The 26713-nt window shown below is 41.9% G+C and overlaps 1 protein-coding gene across 1 annotated transcript; it reads left to right on the forward strand.

Annotated features, from left to right (window-relative positions):
• The first annotated feature begins 566 nt into the window (after positions 1 to 566).
• On the forward strand, positions 567 to 26710 carry cfap58 (cilia and flagella associated protein 58). The gene is made up of 19 exons (XM_085288281.1): positions 567 to 645; positions 2037 to 2306; positions 2489 to 2637; positions 2726 to 2876; positions 3223 to 3417; positions 4969 to 5106; positions 5292 to 5451; positions 6058 to 6140; positions 9427 to 9618; positions 9707 to 9868; positions 10044 to 10190; positions 15719 to 15859; positions 15928 to 16151; positions 16500 to 16608; positions 16693 to 16797; positions 16991 to 17110; positions 17320 to 17435; positions 17533 to 17632; positions 26303 to 26710. The coding sequence occupies exons 1-19, from the start codon at positions 640 to 642 to the stop codon at positions 26708 to 26710; spliced, it is 2976 nt and encodes a 991-aa protein (XP_085144407.1). The 5' UTR covers positions 567 to 639.
• Positions 26711 to 26713: the final 3 nt, after the last annotated feature.

A 26713-nucleotide genomic window follows, 5' to 3' on the forward strand; every position in this document is an offset into this window, starting at 1 on the left:
ATTATTATAACAGGTAAGCATTTTAACTGTGCATCTAGAAAGCCCAGCCGTATAGGGGCACCACAAGCCAGTGTATTCTAATGCTGGTCCCAAGCCGTGATAAATAGGGAGGGTTGTAAATTTCTGGATCGGTTGGGGACTGAGTTATCAGCCTCGACTGCAAACCGGTCCTGCTGAACAACGTGTGCTCAGAATTCTGGGGGGACAAATAAAGAACGTCCCCACTTTTTTTTCTTCCCACTGGCCCTAATCCTGTTCCGTAGGAGAGCACTGTAATCAGCATGTAAAAGTGCTGAATGCGGTCAGACTTCATCTTCTTAAATTCTCTCTAACATTTGCTCACTTTCCTCCATGGTGCAAACTTAGAAAAGAATGACAACTCACGTGACCCCACTGGTCACTACATCTGTGGTCACTGAGACATAAAAACGATATGTATCAAAACTGATTAATAAAGACAGAAAAGAAAAGCGTGTACAAACTAAGGGAAGCTCCGTTCCTTCGTAAATCCTCGAGATCCATGCCTCTCGCGAGATCACGGTTGCTTAGCAACCAATGACACAGCTCTGTTGATAGAAACCCCAGTGCTATGCTAAGGAATTTTACCCAGAAAATATAAAGTGACTTTGACTTGGTAGCATGGAGGTAAGTTTGTCTTGAAAATGGTTTAGTCAGAGTATCACAGACGAACACTGGCTATTAAACGGCTAACTAAGGTGTGAAAAATGTCATTGTTTGACTTTTCATTAAAGCTAAGGAGAGACATTTTAGACTTAGCGCATAATAGCATAAAGCAAGTAGTGGGCTCATCTGTTGTAGAAAGGATTGTCTCAGTGTCCTCATGAGTCTGTGTAAAAAATCTCATACACTCATATTTTATTTATAACAGAACAGAGAAAATATATCTTTTTTTTAGCGCAAGACATTTTACTATTTCATTAAAAATATTAGATCATTTTGAATTTGATAACAGTAACAAGTCGTAAAAAATCTGGAACAGGGCAAAAAAGGCTGAAAAAGTAAGTGGTTCTAAAAAGAAACAGCATGCGGAACATTTTTTGTAAGCAATTAAGTGAACTGGCAACAGTTCAGTAATATGACTGACTATAAAAAGAGCAGCTTAGAGAAGCAGAAGTTCTCAGAAGTAAAGATAAATATCTGTGCAAGACTGAAAACCAGTATTGGAGTCCGACAGTTTTTGGTCATTCAAGCAGTGTTTCATTAAAAAACAGCAGGACTCTGTCATGGAAATCATTGCATGGGCTCAGCAGCATTTCTCTGTGTGAGAACATAGTTTGCATAAATTGCAATTTATTTGAACTGTTCTGTGGCCAGATGAATCAAAGTTTGAAACTAGTGTTGGAAGTGCATGGACACTGCCTCGTCTTGAATAAAGAAGAGAGGGACCATCTGGCCTCTTGCTATCACTTCAAAGACCTGCATATCTGATACTATGGAGATGCATTAGTGATAGTGGAACTGGCAGCTTGCACATCTGGACAGGCATTATCAATGCTGAGAGGTATATGCACGTTTGCGAGCAACATATGCTGTCATCCAGATAATGTCTTTTCTGGGAAAGCCTTGTATATTTCAATGAGAAAATGCTGTATATCTTGCAACAGCGTGGCTTTGTAGAAGTCCTGAATTGGTTTAAGACACAGCTGTTGCCCCCAGACCCTGAAATAGTCTGACCTTCCACAAAAAGTGCCCTCCAACAGCTGAAATATTATTTCCACTTGCTTTTAGTCAGGGAGGTCTCTTGTTTGTTTGTTTGTTTTTTGTTTCTATCGAGTCAGATTTTCTTATTGGTGCTCACGCATTCCGTCCAAATCTTAACCGAGATAGTTAATTTAATTTTTAATAAAATTTGCTTGTCTTTTTATTTAAATGTGCTTTAAAATAGATGTTTACTTTGATTTTTGTTAAAGGGTTTATGATTTGTATTTGGTCTGATAAAATGACATTGCTTTAAATGTGCTTTAAATACAGTTGATTTGACTGATAGACTTACAGTTTACCTGCTGTGTTTCCAGGAGACGGGATCAACAGGAGAAGACTCTTTTGAGTCCTTGGCAGAGTTTCAGTTGGTCCTCAGTGAGCTGGTTGGCGATGCGAGCATGGACAAAATCCGGGTGGAGTATGAGAAGCTCATCCATGCGCTGAAGAAGTCAAGAGAGAACGAAAAAAGGCTAATGTCTAAATGCAGGGAGCTGAATGCAGAGATTGTGTCCACCTCAACTAAGGTGGCTGCAGCCCTGAAATTATCCCAGGAAGATGCAACAACAATAACATCACTAAAAAGGGTATGTGCCCCGAACACAAGAACTACAGCATAGTGCAGAATAGCTTATTCATTTAGGTGCTTGACCATAGCAATCATTTTCTGATCATGAGGTAACGGGTATAGAAATGTTTTGTTTTTGTTTTTTTACGTTTTCTTTATCATGTAGCTTCTGCTAAAGAAAATAATTTGCTTACATTGTAGGAGCTGGATAAAGCCTGGAAAATGGTTGATGCTGCTCATGATAAAGAGAAGAAGGACAAAGAGACAATCAGGAAACTACAAGAAGATGTTTCCAACCTAACAAAAATGGCTGAAATTCAGACTGGGTTTTCCAGGGACCAAGAACAGAAGTGTGTCTGTGGCCCATTCTTTTGACTGTACAGATGTCGGATTAAACCATTTTTAACATGTCTGTATGTTTTTTCTTTTGGTTTTTAGTGATCTATTTAACATGATTGATGAGCTGACCAAAGAGAGGGATAAGCTGCTGACTACAGCAGAGGGTCTGAGAGAAAAACTAAACAAAGCCATTGCAACCCAGCAAGAGATAGAGGCCAAACGAGAGCGTGCCATGGAAAGTATTTCACAGGTAAAAGCATTTGTATCTAATAATGCAACACACAGCAAGGATTAGTGATTTAAACTTTGCCTGCAAAACAGAAACTCTGTTAATAATGGGTGTCTGTAATTACATATTTAAATGAATTGTAATAATTTTCAAATATGACACAGTATTACTACCCCTGAGTGTATTACCCCTGTCTCAACAAACCCCAATACACATAAACATGCACTAATGTAGTATTTTCTGGTTCTATAGATGACTTCATGCATGTTTTGGTCTCGAGGTAGGATTGCATGACCATTGACTCTGACAAACACAATAAAATTCCACTCTAACTCCAGACTACTGCTTGTTTCCTGTCTAAACCCAGCTCCAACAGGAGCTTCAGGTGCAACAGAATGAGATTTCCCGCGAGATGAGGCTGAAGGAAAAGCTGGATAAGGAGGTAAAGCAGATGCATGTCGATATGGAGGCCAGGATGGGTGAAATCAAAGTTCTGAATCTGCAAGGCCAAAAGGCTAAAGAGGAGCAGCAGAAACTGGAGCAGCAGCTAAAAGAGCTAAAAGTAAGCAAGGAAGTGGGATGGATTATATTTCTGGTGTGACATGTTCAAAAGTAACTGCTATTGTAGTTATTGTCTCAGCTAAAACCATAGGTTATTATTGCATGAATCTTTTTTGTTAGTTGTATGTTGTGTATTTTACATATTTAGATGTTGTGCTTAAAAGGAAAAAAAAAAGCCTCAAATTCTTGCGAAAACTTACTTTTTCTTACTTTACAAGAATTTGTAATAATTACCTTTACAAATAAGTATAGCGAATTAGCTCCTATTTCAATTTCAAACTTCCATACTTGTTACTTCCATACAAAGTAACAGACAGTCCAAAAAAGAAGTGAGGAAGAGTGTGCAGTCAGGGCAGAGTGGGTGGAAACAAGTGCAAGGGGTGATTTGGGATAGAAAGACAGCAGCACGAGTGAAAGGGAATTTTCACAGGTTTTTAGTGAGGTTTTGTGTGGTTTTGATGCTGCCACTAAAGAAAAAGACAGGAAACTGAGCTGGAGGTGGCAGAGCAGAGTTGCAGTGACACAGCTTCTTTCTAGTATTGTCTTGATGCATCCTCAATCATCCAGGTAAGTAAATCCCAAAAGGTTGATTGTGTTCATCTGGACGCAGCGTTTTCAGTGGGAGAAACGTTTGGTCACTCATCCAAGTGACTTCTTCAGTCTCAGCTGACTGCAGGTTTCCCCAATCTTATAAACAGGACATTTGCATAATGACTGAAGCTAATGAATGAACAATGAGCTGGGGGTCAGTTCCTTGATCATTAATATGCAAATTCTCATGACCATTGATCAACAAACACTGATCAAGGTAAACTGATCATTGATCAATGGCCATGAGTCACACAGGTGGGGAATGGTTGCAATCACAGCATTGTCAGATGGTGATAGATGTACCCTTAGGCCCCCTCCTCGATTCAGAGATGGTCTTTCCCTTTTCACGTAAATGGCCTCCTTGACTCTGTGCTCAAACCAGCGTTCCTCCTTGTCCAGGATGTGAACATCCTCATCAGTGAAAGAGTGTCCACTGGCCTGTAGGTGTACATAAACTGCGGAGTCCTGGCCTGATGAGGTTGCTCTTCTGTGTTGTGCCATCCGCTTCACCAGAGATTGTTTGGTTTCCCCGATGTATAAATCCTGGGAATCCTCCTGGCACTTAACAGCTCACACTATGTTATTCTGTTTGTGTCGAGGGACCCGATCCCTGCGGTGGACTAATTTTTGGCACACCTTGTTTTGGGATTTAAAAACTACAGAGAAAAATCTTTAGAAAAAATGTGTCTCAACTGTTCCGATACTCCTGACACATACAGGATCACTACAGGTTTTCTCTTAGGCAGCAGTTGTCCTTCCCTCCTGGATCGGCTGGAGCTTTCTTTAGCTGCCTTCCTAGATTTGACAAATGTCCAGCTGGGATAACCACATTTACTCAGGGCCTCTTTCTAGTATTTTAGGGTCCTTACCTAAAGGTCAGGGTTTTGTGACTTGGCAATATGTGAATAAAATTGAATTGATTTGAAAGAAAGAATACATATTTGTTCTCTAACTGCAACAGATTTTGAATGAAAAGTCAACCAAGGAGTTGGAGCAGATGCAGACGAAGAACACCAAGCTGCAGCACGAGTGTGAGCAGCTGTCATCAACCAAAGAACACCTCTCCCTGCAAAATCAACAGAATATAAATGAGCTTAAGGTACACTGTTGTCCACTAATGTACACTTAAACAGTCACAACATGGTACTGTTCAGAGAGTTCATTAAGACATATCAGAATGTAGTCAGCGTCAGTGTCCTGCATGTACAATGACATATGCTGTCCATATCCCTCTTTCATCACTGTGTGTAATGTTTCAAACACCCTGCTGCCCCCACTGGTCAGATGAGAGAGGAGGAGGTGAGTCAGTTGCGTCAGGAAGTTGCCAAACAAACAAAGATGAGAGAAGCCATCCAGAAGAAGTTCCACCAGATAGAGGATCAGAAAGCTGATGTGGATGTGCAACGGGAGACCCTGAAAGCACAGATCGCTGGTCTGGAGAAAGGTAAAGGAGCTTACCTTATGACTCATGAAACACAAGCACATGACCGTCTGACATCTGCAACTTTGAAGTAGAAATTTTACAGGCGTATACTGAATAATATATAATTTTGAGGCAGTGACAGTAATCACTATGATAAAAAAAACAACAAAAAAAAAAACTGTAAGCCAGAATGTAAGTGGCTTTTTGGTATTACGAACAAAATCCTGCAATGAAAAATCCTTTGAAGGAGTTTGGAGAACGTGTTTCTTTTGTGGCCATGGATACATATTGTATTGGTGGCTGACTTAATGAGGCCAAAAAGTAAGAAAGTGTTAAGATTGTTAGAAATGCACACAAACACCTGATCAGAACAGAGTAGAGGGATGCAGCACTAAGTGTTAGTTTGATCTACTTTTGTGTGCTACCGTCATTTTCATTAATGAGTGAGACACCACAAAGCCTTCTAAATTGCAGTGTAATTTTTCAGTGCAATTTCTAGGCCTGAGAAATGACTTCAGATGACACAGCGCCACACTCATGGAAGAAAAATGGTCAATTTTGAAATGTTCAACACAACTGACCGTGAGCAGACATCATTTAGTAATCATCACCCTTCTTCCTCTACAGATCTTGAATCTTCTCAGAAGCAAGTAGAAGCTGACAAGAAAGCCATAGAGGAGCTGATCCGAGAGAGAGACATCTTAAATAAGGTATCCGTTATAGTTTATAGTTCTGTGACACACTATCAACCAAGCTGGGACATTTTATAGGATGTGCTCATTTTGAATCTGATTACAACGTAACCTTTTTAAGCCTCTGAGGTCATAATTATAATACTGTATAATCATCCCTGCACTTCGGGAGAGCAGCATAAACCACTGCTAGTAAATGCTCCTTTGCAATATCAGACAAAAACAAATACCTGAACCCCAAATATGTATTGAGATGATTTACTATATAACATGTTTGCTTTTCACTATGGTTCACGTTCATTTACAGTGAGATGTGTCCAGTACATAAGCATGGGTATTTTGTTGGCTTTAATCTATTTTTGTGGTCTAAGGCTAATATGTATGAAAACTTCAAGTCCACTTAACTGCACTGTTAGGATTAAAACTATGATGATATAGTTTGAGTTCTGCACTTTTGACACAAATTGAAAGCTGCTGGGTCATCTCACCCGTTCTTTTATGAGCATGTTACGCCCCACTTAAAAGCAAAGTGTTGGGGGGTAACAAAGTGAAAAAGAAATGATAAACTTCCCCAAGGTAGATGTCAGTAAAACACGATTCATTACACAACACTACTTAAGCAAGTATGAACACAGGGAAGCTCTGTTCGTCAGGGTCTCCAAGGCCAAAACAACAAACAAAACACCCCCTTTCTAACTAAAAACAAACTGAGTTTTCTCTATCGAAAAACAAAAGTGCATTAGCTGAGCTCCCTGACTGGCCACAAAACAGGAGAAAATGATTGAAACAAAAATGGCAGAGAACCCCTACCTGCTTCCACTGTGGTTCACAGATATCTTAGTAAAGGCACACCCTTACTCACAAAAAAACACAACACACCAAGGTTACACCAAAGTTGTAAATTCACACACACGCAGCCGCAGATTGCTGCCCAAACCACTGCAGCTCACAGCTTGAGCAAAAAGGGGGAAGAAGACAAGGTGTGGTGGTTTGAGATGGCAGTCTGTATGCCCTGGCTGACTAGCTGTAACACACCTCAGCTGCAGCTCATGAGGCAGACCTGGAACACAGGAGAGGGAGAAAAGGCTCTCTCTCACATAGGGAGAGCCACTAGAGGTCAGCGACCGTAACACCCCCCCCCCCCCCCCCCCCCACATAAAATATTACATAAAATAAAACAGACATACTTTTAACACATACCACCGAGTTCGTTAGGGAGTTTAACACTGCGTCCTGGACAGTGCACCAGCTACCACATTGTCCATACCTCTCTTATGTCTGATGTCTATGTTGTACTCTTGAGCAAGCAATGCCCAACTCATCAATCTCTGGTTGTGATTGAAGGGTTCCTTTGGACTGCACAAACGAGTCAAAGGAGCCACTACTGTCGACAAATTCCAGCAGAAACATCTGTAGTAGCCCACTAGACCCAAGAAGCGCCTGAGCTCCCGTCTTGTGGTGGACACAGGGTAGCTCAGGACAGCTTCCACCTTTGCATTTACAGGGCACTCCTGGCAGTGTCCCAGTTGCTTGCCGAGGTATGTCACTACTGCCTTGGCAAATTCACATTTTGCCAGGTTCAAGGTTAGGGAAGCCTGGGCTAAATGACCAAAAACATTCCTTAGTGTGCTAATGTGCTCAGTCCAGCACAACGAATATATCACGATATCATCCAAATACACGTTACAGTTTTTAATGCCTGCTAACACAGAGTTTATAAGCCGTTTGAAAGTGGCTGGTGCATTTCGCATACCAAATGCCATTACTGTGTACTGCAGGAAATGGTCTGGAGTAACAAAAGCTGAAATATTAGAGGCTCTACTAGTTAAAGGAACCTGCCAGTACCCTTTTAACAAATCTAATTTTGTTATGTAGGTAGGTAGGCTCTGTAAGTGTTTGGGAACTGATGAGGCCAATATTGAAATGCTTGCCAGTTCGCATAGGATTTCATAGCCCTCTCTGACCCTCTCTTTACCTCCACCATGCTCACCCTTCAAGATTACCCCTACTCCATTTTGTTTCCTATCTACATCATGGTGGGACAGTTGCATCCTCACACAATACCCTATATCAGGTTATTGTGTGAGGATGCAACTCTAGTCCTCGAGAGCTACTGCCCTGCAGCTTTTTGATCCCTAGCATCCCTATTCCAACACAGCTGAATCAAATGGTTGAATGAACTCTTCAGCATGTCTTCCAGTTTGGCAAAGGTCTGGAAACAAGCCATTAATTTGATTCAGGTATGTTGGAACAAGAATGCATCTAAAAGCTGCAGGACAGTAATTCTCGAAGACTGAAGTTGGAGATCCCTGCCTTAAATCAGCCTTTGTTCTCTCTCCCTTTATCAGTCATAATCTTTATATTTAAAATCCCACTCTCACCTCAACACTCCTGACTTCCCTTCTCTCTCGTTGCCTCCTAACACACCCTGTCCCCCTCCTCCCGCTTTGTCTTCAGCCAAGAGTAGCACAGTTTCCATCGGCACTGCCCAACAGCACCCGGGGCGATTTGTTGTTAACCTGGGCCCTGAGCGATCCAGTGTGGAAATCTCATTCCTGATGACACACATATATATTTGAGAAAGTTTTACACCAGATGCCCTTTCTGACACAACCCTCCCCATTAATCCAGGCTAAGAACCAGCACTAAGAGTACCCTGAATTGTGGTGCTCCTGTGGCTGGATCAGAATCATGAAGGGTTTTCATGGATGTATTTTTTTCTCTACCAAGAAGAAAGCTTTAAGCTGGATGATTGCTGTTGAGGATGTGGCATCTGAGTATTCAGATCACAGGCCAGTTTTAAAAGATTTTGTGCTCTGGGAGCTTAGCAGTGGTTCTGGATGTTGTCTATATCTCTCTTTTCTATGGATGGAGGAGTTTTACCTTGTGTTTTTTAATCTGGTGACAAAACATGCTCGATATTGATATTATTTTTCATGCAGACATTAATACACAAAATCATTTTGTTTGTAATACCAGAAGAGATTCAGTACTGGTTTCCACATTGTTGACTGTGTACACACAGGCTGACATCAAACTCAAGAACATATGTTTAAAAAAATAGTTAAACTTCTCAGTTTTTAATTCAGAATTTTTGTTATTTATTTTTTGTTGTGATAAATGTGTGATTATGATTAACTGATATAGAAGAGGTCTACAGGGTACTTGCCTCAATCACTCTTCATATTCAGTAACCAGTTGTTTCTGTATAACAGTACTAAATGAGTGTGTCTTCCTTTTGGTCCTCAGCAGCTGGAGCCTATGTTAATGCTTACTGTTTTTATGCTTGTATTCCCATGAGCAGAACTTAATCAAAGCTGTGCAGTCAACTGAGAAGCAGCAAAACCTTGTCAAGCTCCTTGAGCAGGACAAGAAAACGTTGGAGCACGAGATCAGCGGCTACCGCCTGGAGGCCCAGAAGCAGCGCAAAATCATCCAGCAGCTGGAGAAAGAGCGTGACCGCTACATCAACGAGACCAGCAACCTCATACAGAAGGCAGGTCTTGCAGGAGGAGCTAGTCTCCTGGATTAGCTTGTTCGTTTTTGGTTTTTTTTTACAAATGGGACTTTTCCTCTTTCCACAGGTACAACAAAAAATGAATGATGTAGAAGTTAGAGAAACAGAGATATTTGACTGGAAGAAGAAGGTCACTGAGGCTGCGTGCAAGCTCAAACAGCACGAGAACTTGCTGGAGACTGTCGTGTCTGAAAGGAACCTCTACAGCAAAAACCTCATTGAAACTCAGGTAATAGCAAAGTGATGATGTGAATCACTGCTGGTGTCATCACTCAGCAGAGCTTAATTACACCAGGGAAAGGTTGAACACACCATATTTACAGATGTTTATATTGTAATTCCTCTTCATCTTTTCTCTTCTTCCCTTTTCTGTGTGGTCATTGTGTTCTATCTTTCTCCCTTAGGAAGAGATTGCAGAGATGAAGAGGAAGATGAAGACCATGAACAACCAGGTCACCCGACTCAGAGATGAGATCAGTGGGAAAGAGCTGGCCCTTGCCAAGGATCAACAGGAGCACAAACGCTTAGAGAAAGAAAACGAGACCCTCAAGGTACAGAAAGGTTCCACAGCGGTTCATGATGGAGTGTGGGTCTGACCTCGTCCTTATTTATCTGCTGATTTGTCTTTTTAGTAACTTGACTCTTGTGAAAATATATATTCATTTGAATCCCACCATTGCCATTCTGGATGGTTTTGCCTGTATTGTACAGTTTTCTAAAATTGATTTAATTGATTTAAATTCTTCTTTATAAATGCTTTTATAAAATAGTACAAAATGCCTTCTGCAAAATGTAACTAAAACTTTCACCAGTAGAGGGAAGTGTTTCACTAGAAAATGCTTATTACTTCAGTTGGTCAACACAGTCACTTCCAAGCTAGATGATCCTGGGTTTACACCAACTGTGTGGAGTTTCTCCCTGTGACTGTTTGGGTGGTGCTTCCATGTTTACCATACATGTGGATGGGAGCGTGAATGGTTGATTTTCTCTCTGTTGTTTGCCTGTTGTTTTTACTGTTTCTTTTTTTGGGGGGGAGGTTTGAAAACGGTTGTTTTCCACGTGCTTCAGCTGCTGTTTGTTGCACTACTCTTGACATTTTGAGCTTCCTCTCATGTTGCATTTAGGGTACAGTGGCGTTGCAGTGGAATAATTCCCTCTGTGTCTTTTGTTTATCATCCATGACATCAGTGGAAATCGTAATTGGGTGAATAAAAGATGTGAGGGAGAGTTCATAAGAAACCATGAATCTGTCTGCACTTATACTAGACCGCTAATGTAAATAATGATGTTTGCTGTGAGCAAGGCTGGACTGGGACAAAAAATCGGCCCGGGCATTTTGACTAGAGACCGGCCCACCAGGATAAAGATTGAAAATGTGACGTCATTCAGAGGTAAACCCGCAAAGGATTCTGGGAACTTGTGGCAAGAGGTACTAGCGCACGCAGGCTTTCAATTGAACTCAGTTACACAGCGATAAAAAGAAACACAAAAAAATGTCAAGAAGCTGTTGTATTATTAACTGCAACAGCCGGTCGCATGACAGCCACGGGAAGCCGATCGTTTTTTTTTATCGGATTACGTCGTTGAAGAGAAATTTTTTTAAGCCATGTTTCCGAAGTAAGAGCCGACGGGTGGTCTGGATATATGTAACGGAGCGGAAAGGCTGATTTTATTTCCACAGTATCGTTTTTTAAAGGAAGGAAACCTTCTTCCAAACGGACAGAACAGTGGAGCCGCCAAGGGAAAGCACACAATTTAAACTGTAAGATTAAAAATATAATTTATTATATTTAAATAGTTAAAAATGCAAAATGAATTAAAACAACCTTGGCCAAGGGGTAACACAATAAAAAGCAATAAAACACAACATTAAAAGTCCAGTGGGATCCACCACAGCATAAAAGTCCCAGGGAGTTAAGAAATCCAGCGAAGTAAAAGGGAAACCCAGCGGAGTCCTCTCCTTCCTTTCCGCATTAGCGTCTTGATATGCTAGAGAAAGGGAGGAGCGGCAGTCACTATTCTTCCGGCAGTTTTTATTCAATAAAAGGGGATAAGTCGAAGACTTACCCCGGGTGGGCAGAGCTCTCAACTCCGCCCGCCGCTTCTTTAAAACTGCAAAGCCACACAGCCGTCCCGTGCCTTCCGCTGGTGCTGTCTCCGCTCTCCCCGCTGGTACTGTCACTCTCTGCGCTGGTGCCCTGTGCGCTGGTGCTGTCCGTCCTCTGCGCACCGGTGCCTCTGCGCACTGGTCCTCCATTAGCCAACTCTAGCCGCCTTATATGTCACTCTGTAAATCATCTTGAAGCCTCACGTCAGGCCTCTCAGGCCCCATCTCTTAAGCCTCCGTGTCACTCCAGGCTCTCGTCGGTTCCCGTGACACTCATGGCTGCCTTCATGCTTCAGTCCTCTCTTGCCTCTCGGTCGAACCGCTTCCTTTGGTCTGCCAGGCCCTCTTATTGGCCTCTCTGGGATCTCTCGCAGGTGTGAACAGTTTATTATCAGGTAGGGGCGGAGTCTTTCCAGGACAGGTGTTCAATTTAAATAAGATAAAAACATGCAATAAAGCTCATACAAACAAACCCACTAAAAAAAATATTAAAACAGATAAAACATTGCAAAACATGCACAATAAAAACTCTAAATAACTTGTCCCGTTTCACCCCGTGACATCCCCCCAAGCTGAAAGATTAGCAGTCCCTGCTAAGGCCCAGCTACCAATCATGAAGCTTTCTTGGAGTCCGGTTCCGTCTTCTACCCCCAAGCAAAAATAAAAGCAAGTGCACTATTCAGTCCAAGGCCACAAACGAGCAATCACTCTCACGTCCTCGTAGCATCGCTACCCGGAAGCCATAAGGTCCTACACTGCACCCGGCTGCTACCGTGGGGATACTTCCAGGCCTAACCTGGATCTCGTGCTTAATCCCAAGCACTACTGCCCCACCTCCCGCAAGCCTGCAGCTGGCCTCCCATGACAACCTCGGTTGGACGTTCTTCATTCATTCTTGGTGTGGCCAACACTTATACTTGTGCACACTGTCCATACTCATCTGCTCAGGGGTCCTTAGCTTTGGCTCCAACAATCCATCCTCCATCTTCTTCTTTTGTCCAACCCTTTAAACTTCAAACATACCGGGGCACCAGAATACACATACATCATCTATTTGCATTTCCCCTGACTAACCCAACTGCTCTTGGCTCCGTATCCTGTCGACAACGCCATTTATGTAACGGAGCGGAAAGGCTGATTTTATTTCCACAGTATCATTTTTTAAAGGAAGGAAACCTTCTTCCAAACGGACAGAACAGTGGAGCCGCCAAGGGAAAGCACACAATTTAAACTGTAAGATTAAAAATATAATTTATTATATTTAAATAGTTAAAAATGCAAAATGAATTAAAACAACCTTGGCCAAGGGGTAACACAATAAAAAGCAATAAAACACAACATTAAAAGTCCAGTGGGATCCACCACAGCATAAAAGTCCCAGGGAGTTAAGAAATCCAGCGAAGTAAAAGGGAAACCCAGCGGAGTCCTCTCCTTCCTTTCCGCATTAGCGTCTTGATATGCTAGAGAAAGGGAGGAGCGGCAGTCACTATTCTTCCGGCAGTTTTTATTCAATAAAAGGGGATAAGTCGAAGACTTACCCCGGGTGGGCAGAGCTCTCAACTCCGCCCGCCGCTTCTTTAAAAACTGCAAAGCCACACAGCCGTCCCGTGCCTTCCGCTGGTGCTGTCTCCGCTCTCCCCGCTGGTACTGTCACTCTCTGCGCTGGTGCCCTGTGCGCTGGTGCTGTCCGTCCTCTGCGCACCGGTGCCTCTGCGCACTGGTCCTCCATTAGCCAACTCTAGCCGCCTTATATGTCACTCTGTAAATCATCTTGAAGCCTCACGTCAGGCCTCTCAGGCCCCATCTCTTAAGCCTCCGTGTCACTCCAGGCTCTCGTCGGTTCCCGTGACACTCATGGCTGCCTTCATGCTTCAGTCCTCTCTTGCCTCTCGGTCGAACCGCTTCCTTTGGTCTGCCAGGCCCTCTTATTGGCCTCTCTGGGATCTCTCGCAGGTGTGAACAGTTTATTATCAGGTAGGGGCGGAGTCTTTCCAGGACAGGTGTTCAATTTAAATAAGATAAAAACATGCAATAAAGCTCATACAAACAAACCCACTAAAAAAAATATTAAAACAGATAAAACATTGCAAAACATGCACAATAAAAACTCTAAATAACTTGTCCCGTTTCACCCCGTGACATATACCAAATATAACGTCCCAGAACACTCCAGCTCACAGGGTAGTCTGCTCCAAGCATTCCCACAAAGGTCAGAGTTTTTTAGTAGTTAATTAGTAGTTAAGTCATTTTTCTTAACATAATTGGTGATATAGGTTACAAGCAAGTCTGGCGCTGAACAGAAATTGTCGCGCTATGCTCCTTTATTTATTGTGCATAAATAGTGAATTGTCCTGACACAATATTGCGTTTCGCTTCTGTTATTATGATACATTGACAAAAACATATACTTTTATTCACAGGATAAAACAGTTGTTTTGTATCACTAATTGCCCAGTACGATTACAGCATACAGTATTATTGTCACTGCTACATTTCTGTAATGAACCAGAAATCATTTCCACTACTAATTAATTACCGTTGAGCTCAAAGGTTATATTAATAAACGGTTAACGAATGTGTATTTATGACGACGATTTGTGAGACCGGTAAACTTACCTTTGTTCGTATGATGGTCTTTCGTTCTACACGGTGCATTTCAAGGTCCTGCACCCATCCGTCGGTAAACTGTACCTGGGCTTGTTGCAGTGACCTGAAGTTACTAAACTTCATGAGTGTATGCACTCACTCCAAGAACCGTATGATTATAAATATGAGCGTGGTGAAAGTTGGGCAGCACGCTAACGTCTTTTGTCCACTCTGTGTGCTCGTAAGGGTCTGACCCTTTCACTCCTTTGATTTTTTCCTCGTATCTTTTCTTTGTCTTTTCGTCGAGTCTGTCTTTGTACGGACCGGCATTGTTCTCCTTTTGTTTTGTACATAACTTTTTTGTGCGGCAAAGAAAAAACAAGAATTTATTGGAATCGAAGAATGAACGTTTTGCGGTGCTGCAAATGCTTGCATTTGATGCGGTACTTGGATTGTTTTGCCACGAGTTCCCGGCATGCAATGCGCGAAAGTCACGTGATTGCTAAACAAGGGGGCGGGTGCATTCAGCCTCCTCGGCTGTAATTGGTCCAGCCCAGAGTCGATCATGACCAATTGGCCAATCCAACACCTTTCATTATATATACCCTTCCTAAAAAAAAAAAAAAATCCATCGGCCCATAAAAACAAAAAATCGCCAGCGGCCCACCGGGCAAATGCCCGGTATGCCCAATGGCCAGTCCAGCTATGGCTGTGAGACAGTGCAGAGTAGAGCAGAGTGACAACAGAGAGTACCTTAAATACCCTGTGAAAAATACCACTTCAATACTGGGATTGGCATTTTAAAAAGAATGTAGCCAACCAATCACAGTTGGGAAAGTTTATTAAGAAATGGTCCCCACTCCTCTGTCCACTTTTTTGCCTTCTCACCAAACAGTTTCTACTTTAACTCTTGCAATGTTTGGGATCACAGCATCTCTGAAGTTCATTTAATAAATCATAATCCTAAACATTGGTAATATAAAAACACATATTGCTAAATTGAGAGGTTTTATATCTGATATAGTGATCTAGCTTTTTTATTAGACTCAGTTGGCATCACTTCTAATCACTTGTGTTGACATTTCAGGCTGAACAGTATTTCCTGAAAATCCTGTCTTGTTCACCTATTTTTTTGATTGCCTTTAATTTTATAATGATCCACTACACAGCACTAGAGAATAAATTTCATTACAGGAGATGGCTTTCACCCACAGGTATTAAACCACTGGAGTGATTTGAATTACTCCAGTGAGTAACTGACAGATTTCAATATATACATGTAAATGGGGGGATTGCAATTATGAATTGGTGGTATATAGATAAAATTGTCTTGAACTGAATTAAATCCATGTTTGCTCCTATCTAAATTTCCTGCATTTCCTACAGGCAGAATTGCAGCTGATCAAGCTCCAGCTGGAAGAAACAAAGCAGTGTGTAGACAGCCAGAAAACAGAGCAGCAAAAACTGCAGAAGATAATATCGGATGCTGATGCTGAGCAGACCCAACAGAAGAAACAACTGGAACAGGTAAAGAAGGAGAAACATAGATGGGTAGAGAGAGACAGAAAAAGACTCTGATTATGTGTTCTCTCAAGGTGATCAGAGAGCGGGACAGCCTGGGCAAGCAGCTGCTGCATAGCAATGACGAGCGTACACTGTTGTATGAGAAGATCAGAATCCAGCAGTCAATCCTAAGCAAGGGGGACTTTCACTACAAGCAGAGGATCGAAGACATCCGCCTGCTCAAGCTGGAGATCAAGAGGCTCAGACGCAAGAAAAGCATCCTTGACAAGACTTTGCCCAACACAGAGGAGCTGAGGTAAAGGGAGGCATTTGTGGCCAATAGTGAAGAAGGAGAAGGAAGGCAAGATACAAGCATTGAGCACAAAAAGGAAAAGGAATGAGGGGACCCGCAGAGCGCAGTATTTAGAGTAAAAGAGCCAAAAGGAGTGAGATGGAAAGATTGTTAGGTAGGAATCGCTGCTGTCAAACAGTAAATTGTTTCACATAGATCCTTTAAAAAATTCCAGTATTTCTTGTGATATTTTCACAATGGATTAATTTTTAAACTCTTAATTAATAGAGTGAAGCAGTAGAATGTTGTTTTTGCCTCCAGTTTGACGGAATTTAAATGGAAATTATGTTAATATGTAATCCTGTATTTTAGGCAAGAGCTGTTTCATCTGCAGAGGCAGCTGCTCAGAGAGAGAGCAAGGAACAGCGTGCTTGAGGAGCAACTGAAGCCGATAAATATTCACAGATGGAGGCAACTAGAGGTGAATGATTTATCCTTGTGTTAGCTCGTAACTTTCATAGCACTAGCTTTTCTTTTTCACATGTTCTAAATGACTGACTTGCAGGGGAGTGACCCTGGTAAATACGAGCTCATCCGTAAGATTCAGTCCTTACAAAAGCGCCTGATCGCCAAAACCCAAGACCTTGAGGAACGTGAGCTCTTGTTGCAGGTGAACACCTGAACACTTGTTTTAAACTAACTGATCTAACTAATGATCTTCGCTTTGTACCTGCACAAGCCTCTTTGGATCATTAGTCTTTTGAAGTTTACGCATAAAAATAAGTGTGACTCACAGATGCATGGTCTTCTTTTAAGCCATGTACTTTACCCATAACTTCCTTTCTTTTAATTTTACCATGAAGGAAAAGGAGAAGCTGTATGTGGAGCTAAAGCACATTCTGGCCCGGCAGCCAGGTCCTGAGGCAGCCGAGCAGCTCCAGCAGTGTCAGTGGACCATCCGAGACAGAACCAAAAAGCTCAAGGTCTTGTGCAGAAAATTACAGATTTGTATCATTTGTTTGCGTTTACTTTTTGATATAAATAATGACTTCAATAAAATAATATATATTGTTTTAAAGTCAGAAAATTGGCACCAACATAAAAGACAGTATTTTTTAATATCTATTTTAGACAGATGGCACTGGTTTCTCACATCTCTGACAAAAATATGTTTTTCCATCTTATTTTTCAGGCACTGATAGCAGAGTTGAGGATGCTTGACTCGAAGATGAATGAGTATAAAAGTGAGAATCAAAGACTGGCCACGGAGCTAGCAAACGTTACGAAGAAATACCTAAGTGAGAAAAGGTGAGGCTGATCTTTGTTCTAATTAAAAGCTCCAGTATATAACGCACTGAGAAAACGTTCAGCTGCTCATCCTTTCGTTCACTGTGTGTCTCCTCAGTGAGCAGAGGACAAAGATCAAGGTGGAGCACCCGGAGCTTCTGCCTCAGCTGAGCAGCAAACCCCATTTTACAGGAGGAGGTTTCAGAGTTGATAACCCTGTAAGAAGATAATTTAACTAAAACTAAAACATTCAAAATGAATAGTTCACAAATCATGACATGACCTCGCACCTGTCCATGACCTCAGTAGCATAAGGTTGACCATTTGTTGCTTTCAGTTTTATGTTCTAATATAGTATTTTTGATGTGTGTAAATCTTTGGCAAAATTCCAGCAAAACCTGTACTTAGGTCTTTAAGAGCTTGGCTCTGCAGTACACCAACATGAATTTATTTATATTGTGCTTTGTTTAATAAGAGTGATTATGCAAATCTTAAAAGAGCAATATAGGTATGAAAGAATATTTGTACGCAGATTAGAAATAGCAGTATGGTTCTGATGGGCAATGTTCCCTCTAAGCTGCGCGCGTGTGCAATTGCGCACTGCTGGCACGGTCTCTGCGCACAGAAAATCTGCATTGCGCAAAAAAAAAAATCTAACCTGAATTGAAATTAAAATTAAAACTTTAACAATTCTGTTTTGCAGTGTTAGTCAGTTAGTGACTGGCTGCTCCCGTGTGGGATTAGAACTACAGTGGGGCAAAAAAGTATTTAGTCAGCCACCGATTGTGCAAGTTCCCCCACCTAAAATGATGACAGAGGTCAGTAATTTGCACCAGAGGTACACTTCAACTGTGAGAGACAGAATGTGAAAAAAAAAAGTCCATGAATCCACATGGTAGGATTTGTAAAGAATTTATTCGTAAATCAGGGTGGAAAATAAGTATTTGGTCAATAACAAAAATACAACTCAATACTTTGTAACATAACCTTTGTTGGCAATAACAGAGGTCAAACGTTTACTATAGGTCTTTACCAGGTTTGCACACACAGTAGCTGGTATTTTGGCCCATTCCTCCATGCAGATCTTCTCGAGAGCAGTGATGTTTTGGGGCTGTCGCCGAGCAACACGGACTTTCAACTCCCGCCACAGATTTTCTATGGGGTTGAGGTCTGGAGACTGGCTAGGCCACTCCAGGACTTTCAAATGCTTCTTACGGAGCCACTCCTTTGTTGCCCGGGCGGTGTGTTTTGGATCATTGTCATGTTGGAAGACCCAGCCTCGTTTCATCTTCAAAGTTCTCACTGATGGAAGGAGGTTTTGGCTCAAAATCTCACGATACATGGCCCCATTCATTCTGTCCTTAACACGGATCAGTCGTCCTGTCCCCTTGGCAGAAAAACAGCCCCATAGCATGATGTTTCCACCCCCATGCTTCACAGTAGGTATGGTGTTCTTGGGATGCAACTCAGTATTCTTCTTCCTCCAAACACGACGAGTTGAGTTTATACCAAAAAGTTCTACTTTGGTTTCATCTGACCACATGACATTCTCCCAATCCTCTGCTGTATCATCCATGTGCTCTTTTTTTTTTTTTTTTTGCCTGTCCCGTTTAGCTCTTTTGCCATCAGAATTGTTGTCTAAAGGCAAAGAAAGATGCCCAACGGATTTACTTTACCAAATTGACCATCCCAGCCTTGCCGTAATGGTCCATTTGATTCACCTTTTATTGTTTATTTTATTTTCACTTACTGAATATGGGACAGACTTGACTGGGGGAAAGAAGGGGAGAAAGAAAGAAGGAAAGAGAAACAGCTGAGAAGAGGGACGGGGGAGAAGGGCAAAAAACATAAACCAACAGAATGAGCAGAAAAAAAAAGAAAAAAAATGTATATATCAATCACCTGGATCACCTGCTGAGAAAGAAAAAAGAAAGCAAGCAGAAGAGAACAAGAGTAATAGAATAAACAACATCACAATGATATATGGGAATATGACAGTAAATACTAAATATTAAACATTATTGTGCAGCACATAAGATCAACAGAACACAGTGTGCTTTGAGGTAGGAGCCAAAAAGAGTGTAGTTTGTGGGTGTGATCACCCGTGTGTACACCTGTGAGCATGGACGCGCTTGTTTTTTGTTTTTTAAAAGGTTCCTTCATGTAATGATCTGCTAGAGGGTGTGGGGGGGCCACAGCCCCGTCCTCCAGGGCATGAAGCAGGTATGGAGGAGATCAAAACTCCAGACATCCAGAGGCCCCCAGAACACAAGAGACCAAGGAAGACCAACAGAGGGGCAGCCGCGCCACTGTCCCAGAAAGAGCTGAGGAGAGTCCCAGATGAGGGCTCACTCAGCAGCCGCGGAGCAGAAGCCAGGGGGAGTTGCAGTGACGCGCCCGTGAGCTCCGCCGGCAGCCAGCCGTGCCTGAGTGACCGAGCCCCAGGCCGAGAGGCCGGGGGCACCCCACCTCCGAAGTGGCCCGAGCGAGCCCCAGGCTCCAGGCCCCGATAAGCGGCCGCCAAGGAGTGAGCCGGTGTGTACCTGGACGCCCATCCCCGGACACAAAGAACCACCAACGCACCGATGTCTGAGGGAGTCCGCCACTGGCAGGGGAAGTGGTGGTGGGGGGAGATAGGCCTCCAAACCTTGGAGGGCCTGAGATGTCCCCAGAGAGGTGGCGCCTGACACCCAACCTGACATATAGACACAGACATACAGGCACACACAGACACAAACATCCATTCCCACCCTCATGCTCTCATATGCACTTACTCCACACTCAACCAACGTGGAGACAGACATAAAGAGACGCTGTACACACGATCACACTCCCCAAGCGTACTCTACGAACCGGGTCTAGGTACCCTTGCCCCTGGAGGGGGAACTGCACCCAGACCCAGGTGGTGTTACCCTTTTCCCTGCGGTGGGGGGAGGCAGACCGCCCCGACTCCGCAGCAGCAGGAAGGCCCCACACCCCAGACCGCAGTCGGACGGCCAACTCCTCCTCCTAGCCCCCCCGCTCCAGCAGGTCGCAGAGAACGGGGGTGAGAGAAGACTCCAAACCTCCCTCCACCCGCTCATTGTAGTGTTGATGCATGTGTGTTCTAAGGTGCATTTAAAACCCAGGAGGGCATGGAGCTACCTGCCAGAGAGCAGCAGGTAAGCGCATGGTCCCTCCTGCTAGCCCTCAATGTCTACGTGTATTTAACCTTGTGCTCTCTGGCAAACTTCAGACGGGCCTGGACATGCACTGGCTTCAGCAGCGGAACACGTCTGGCACTGCGGGATTTGATTCCCTGCCGTTGTAGTGTGTTACTGATGGTGACCTTTGTTACTTTGGTCCCAGCTCTCTGCAGGTCATTCACCAGGTCCCCCCGTGTGGTTCTGGGATCTTTGCTCACCGTTCTCATGATCATTTTGACCCCACGGGATGAGATCTTGCGTGGAGCCCCAGATCGAGGGAGATTATCAGTGGTCTTGTATGTCTTCCATTTTCTGATGATTGCTCCCACAGTTGATTTTTTCACACCAAGCTGCTTGCCTATTGTAGATTCACTCTTCCCAGTCTGGTGCAGGTCTACAATACTTTTCCTGGTGTCCTTCAAAAGCTCTTTGGTCTTGGCCATGGCGGAGTTTGGAGTCTGACTGTTTGAGGCTGTGGACAGGTGTCTTTTATACAGATGATGAGTTCAAACAGGTGCCATTCATACAGGTAACGAGTGGGGGACAGAAAAGCTTCTTACAGAAGACGTTACAGGTCTGTGAGAGCCAGAGATTTTCCTTGTTTGAGGTGACCAAATACTTATTTTCCACCCTAATTTACGAATCAATTCTTTACAAATCCTACCATGTGGATTCATGGATTTTTTTTTCACATTCTGTCTCTCACAGTTGAAGTGTACCTCTGGTCCAAATTACTGACCTCTGTCATCATTTTAAGTGGGGGAACTTGCACAATCGGTGGCTGACTAAATACTTTTTTGCCCCACTGTATGCCACCTTATCCCAATGATGCGATTCACATTCGTATATACGCAGCTAATCAACGTCGTTGACAGGCTATGACAGCGTCCTTATGTGCCGACACCGGTGTTTTAGCTAGCAAAGCGGCGTGGCTGATGTGGAGTGAAGCCACGTTAATGACAACGTGTACAACCATTGGAGATGTGAGCAGGACAGACGGAACAATTGACAGAAAAAGTGTGGACTTTATACCAGTTTTTAAATTGTGTTGATAGGGCACGAAAAGCAGAGTTATGATAAAAATATCTGCAATGTTTGGTTTTCTTCCTGAATACTATCGTTATTTATATTTACTGCAGGAAGAAACGTAAAAACAGCGTTTTATAGGGAAAACGCTTGAAAGCACTCTCCGCCTGTGAGCAAAAACAAAACCAAAAAACCCCACCCTTTCCTATTGGTCGAAAAATGTACCATGTCGACCAATCAAAGAATGATATGGCAACATGGCATGTAGTTGTTTAGGAAAGGGGGAAGTTTTAGGAGTGACGGCGGTGTTTTGAGATGTGAGAGATTTGCGACGTTAAGCGCAAATCTTGTGTCGTTAGTGTGTAGTGTAGTCAATAGTTTTGTTGTGTGTGTCAGAACAATGAGGCGACTGCTGAATGTTACAGGTGTTACAGCAGTGATACATCTCCTGTTGTCAGACCTGCAGGTATCAGGCTGTTGTTCTCCTTCATCTCATAGTGGACAGAAATTAGTTTTGGAGTGACACAAATAATTTGTGTGGCATCAAATGTGATGCAGAACAGCTGATTGTTCTGTAAATAGTTTGAAATGTTTATTTAAAAAAACACCTTGGCTGCATTTTTAGGTAAACAGCTGCAAAAAACTTTGTTGTTTGCAAAACTCAGTTACTTTTTTGAAGAAGTAACTATATAATTAATTGCCCAACATTGGTCATTATATACTGTATTTTGCAGACAGAGAGTTACAGGACTCTCCCAGACCACAGACTCATACTCATAATACAAGTCAGAGCTTTATACAAAACAATAAATAAAAAAAGAAAGTTGTGTTTTCAAAATTGGAGTTCAAGTTATTTTTACTTACAATAGTGTTAACATGCTACACAGGTCATGAACAAGATTTTTTTTACATTTTCATTGTAAGTGGGCTAAAGCAGTTAATTAAAAGTAGTCTAACATAAATGTAAACGCTGTAATTTGATTATTTTAATAAACCATGTAACCTGGATGGATTCGATGCTGGCGTGACCACAGTGCACACGTCTAATGTTGCTCACAGTGGTCCAAGTGTCCGCTCAGGGAGTTTGTGTGTTCGCTCAGACACATGAAAAATTAGAGGGAACATTGCTGATGGGCACCAAACAACTTTAGGGTTTATTTATGAAGCACACTATACCTCCCAATAATATATATCTGATGGATATAATGATCCAATCTAACAATTTGTACATGATTGTATGAATGGAAAAGAATAAAGAATCCCGTGTGTTCAGTTTTCACAGCCACAGCATCAGCACAGCTCCATCTGGGCTTCACTGCTTCTCCATTTGACCATTAAACTATACATCAACCACTACAGATTGCTCAGGCAGTAAAACATTCAGTTTCTTCATTTTTAAAATAAGAGAATAATGTGAACATTACTCATGTGTTTTGCAGTGTTCTGATGTGTGTGCTATCTAATCGAGTTCATGATTGTTAAATGTTGTGCTATTCTGAGTCTTGATCTTTCTGGGCTCTGCCATAGATCTATGCTAATCAGATGTTGACTCATCTGTCTGTAAAGGAACTTGCATACATATAAAATGTTTTAATATAAATGCTTTCTTTCGTTCAAACCTCCGTCTTTCACACATTCACTCAGCAGCAGTTTTTGCTTCTAGTTAGTTAGTTTATTGCCATCTAAAGCATTTTAAAAAGACTTCACATTCTGTTTAACAATACAAGCATTAAAAAAATTGTCAAATGTAGTGTTCAGAATCTGTTCAGAATATTGTACTGGAAGCCTATTTTCATGAGATTTAATAAAAAAAGACTTTTATCGCGTTGTCATACCTGATATTAAAAGCTACAGATCTCAGTGTTGCCAAATCCCACTGTAACCCCAGACTGTACTCATTTTTCTGTTTAGGTGTGAAGTCATCCTCTTCCATGTAGGCAACAGAAAATACTTTACCTGTTGCCTGTTTCTACTTTGAGTACATTTCAGAGTCTGTACTTTTTCACTTTTACTCGTATTTTTTAACACAAGTATCTGTACTTCTGTCTGTATTTTTTATTTTTTTTTATTTTTACCTCGGATCATTCAGTTATAAAACGTGAAACATTTCAGTAAGTTAATATGATATCCCTGTCATCTCCACAAGATGTCAGCAAAATACTCACCACAGTGCATTCCATCTACCAAATTACTTAGACATGATTTTATAGTTTTCTTTGCCAGGAATAAAAGAAAATATATATTTAAACTAGAAGGACAGTCAGGAGGAGGATCGTTTGTGAATAAGCTATTTTAAAGACTGTGATCTCATTTCCCATGCTCCTACTCTCCACCAAGTTTCCTAAAATTTGGCTTGGTGGTTACATATAATCCTACTAACAAACAAGCGAAAAAACATACCACTTCATTGGCTCATGCCTTATCAGAAGAAAAAATCTATTATAAATAGAACATACATGTATTTGTTTTCAGCACAGCAACCCAAATGATACCATGTGATCATTATAAGTGCGAGCACAATTATAGGTGCAACCCTTAAAGAAACAGACGTTTTCTGGTGGGACAGTATTACATGTGGCCCTAAAATAAATAATCAGTACATTTTTATAGCAGCTTGGGCACACAGTGTGCAGCAAGTCATGATAATTTAACTGAGTTCGTGTGAAAGTCCTGTGAAAGCTACAGCTGTTTGTTGACGATTCTTCGTGGGTTGAAGGTGTGTTCATCACTGAGGCGTGATAGCAACATGTTTACGTGGAATAACACAGGAACACGCACTCTTTTATACGTTGTGCATTTATTATCCCCATTTTCAAATAAAATACTTTTATTTGTGTAGTAGTTCATGACTATTTGCACACAAATTCCTCCACCCTTGTTTAGCATATATATATATATATATATATATATATATATATATATATGTACCCCGCCTTTCGCCCATTGACAGCTGGGATAGGCTCCAGCGCCCCCCGCGACCCTGAAAAGGATAAGCGGAAGCGAATGGATGGATGGATATATATATATATATATATATATATATATATATATATATATATATATATATATATATATATGGAGTTATTCCTCTTCCAGTGCTGTTACAGTATAACCATGGCAACCAGTCTGGACTGTGTGAGCTGTGTTGCTGTAGTACTGCGAGGCCTCTGACAGGACATGTCTCCTTTCTTCCTTTTTTTCTCTTTTTCGCTCACGCAGGCTAATGAAGATGGTGTGTGCAGGCTTTTGTTGGCTTGTTGCAGTGCGCATGCTGATTTTACACTGCATGCCTGTGAGCAGGCCAGGGCAGCACCTCCTATGTATTGACGTCATACGCAACACTCCTCTCTGCCTGTGACTGCTGAAGCTGCCAGTTTCAGTTCTAGGATATTATTCAATAACATTTTTTCATTTGTATGGTTGTCACCAAATACAAAATGAAAATATTCATGAAGTGCTGGGTTGCAGGAAAAATGTCCAAATAATATCACAGCATCACTGTTTAAAATAAGTGGGAAAACACACAGAGCATGCACAGAACTCTCTCTGGTTGCTAATTTTCTGTGAAACCTTTAATAAGTCTAGTCCTCTCATGTATTGCTCAGAGCTGGATGTTCCTGGCCGAAGTGAAGATCTTGTTTTGATATTTGGAAACTTGAGCATCAGAGTGTGACAGTAACATACAAACTGTTATGTGAGTGCACATGTTCATACTGGCCCAGATGGACCTTTCTGAAAGGTCTAAACCTTGACCACAGAGTCGAAAGTAGGGATTAACTGGATTTAAATCACAGGCTTGGATGAAAAAGGCATCACATTGTTTATTACTGCTGCCAAATATGAGAAAATGCATCCTTTAAGGAAAAACATGAGGTCATTTTAAGTTTCTTTTTCAAATAAACTTTGGCTGGGAGAAGATGGTTTCTGTATCCTGTTCAATTTGACTTCTTATTCTGAAATTTTTCAACATTTTGTAGATGCATTTTGTAGATTATACCCAGTCATGTTACATGGTATTAACTCATCTAGTTACAAAGCTGTTTCTTTTTAGCACCACTTGCTAATGAGCTAATAGTAACAAACAGTAAAATCTCTCAGTTCAAACATTTCATATGTTTTCTATGTTCTAAAGTAAACAGGTTTGGGTTTAACAGATTTGTAAATCTTGTTTTTGTTTGTGTCTTACATAGTATTCCAACTCTTTGGAATGCTATGTAAACTTTTTGGAGATAGGTAAGTTGTGAACCAGGTTTCTTTGAGCTTCCTAGTTTATCTCAGTATTCCTGCCTTCTTGTGTTCAGGCAGACTTACAAACCCAAAAAGATATGTGTACCATAATTTAAACATATGCAGAAATTCTTGTGAAACCCTGAGCTACTCAAAGATAAATTCATATTTTAACAGGCAGATTGTTTCCCCCTAATCTTCCTTTTGGAACAACTCGAAAGGGGACTGAAGATAAATCTGACTTGTATATGTGAGAAAACATGAGAAAACCTAAGAGTGCCACTGGTTTATATTCCAGTATATGAATCATTACCTTGTGTCTATCTCTGCATTTTCCTTTGCATTTCCATCATCATTTAAAAAACAAAGCATGTTTTTAAGATGTTTTTCGTATATATGTATATATCTATAAATTAATTTTAAGCTATATTTTCCTCTCTGTGTGTTCAGGTCTATGGCAGAATGTCAAAGCAGACAACAAAAGAAAAGATGCTCACACTGTGTGTACACAGTGGGCTACCTCGCTACAAGCATCATCTCCTACCAAAGCCCCTTGCCTCCCCTCCTTCCTACTTCATGAATATTAGGGAATTAATGCTGGCAGGCAGGGAGAGCAGGAAGGGGCTGGGACAAAGAGAGAAAGAGAGGTTAGTGAGGGAAGCAAGCGTGGGGAAAGGGAGGGTGAGGAGAGCTGATATCGTCACAGGACCTGGCAGTGCGCAGGCTCTGAATGAGCTGGGTTGGCTGCCTATTGATTGGAAAACAACGGGCTGTAGGAGGACAGATAAGGGTGTCTGTGGGCTAACGGGTGAGGGTAGGGATACAGACCAAAGCTCACACTACACTTCACCTCCCTGAATT

The sequence above is a fragment of the Mchenga conophoros genome, linkage group LG10 (assembly GCF_057382185.1).
Source record: "Mchenga conophoros isolate Kocher_MC1m ecotype Shallow Benthic linkage group LG10, M_conophoros_male_GT1.1, whole genome shotgun sequence".
Classification (NCBI taxonomy): Eukaryota; Metazoa; Chordata; class Actinopteri; order Cichliformes; family Cichlidae; genus Mchenga; species Mchenga conophoros.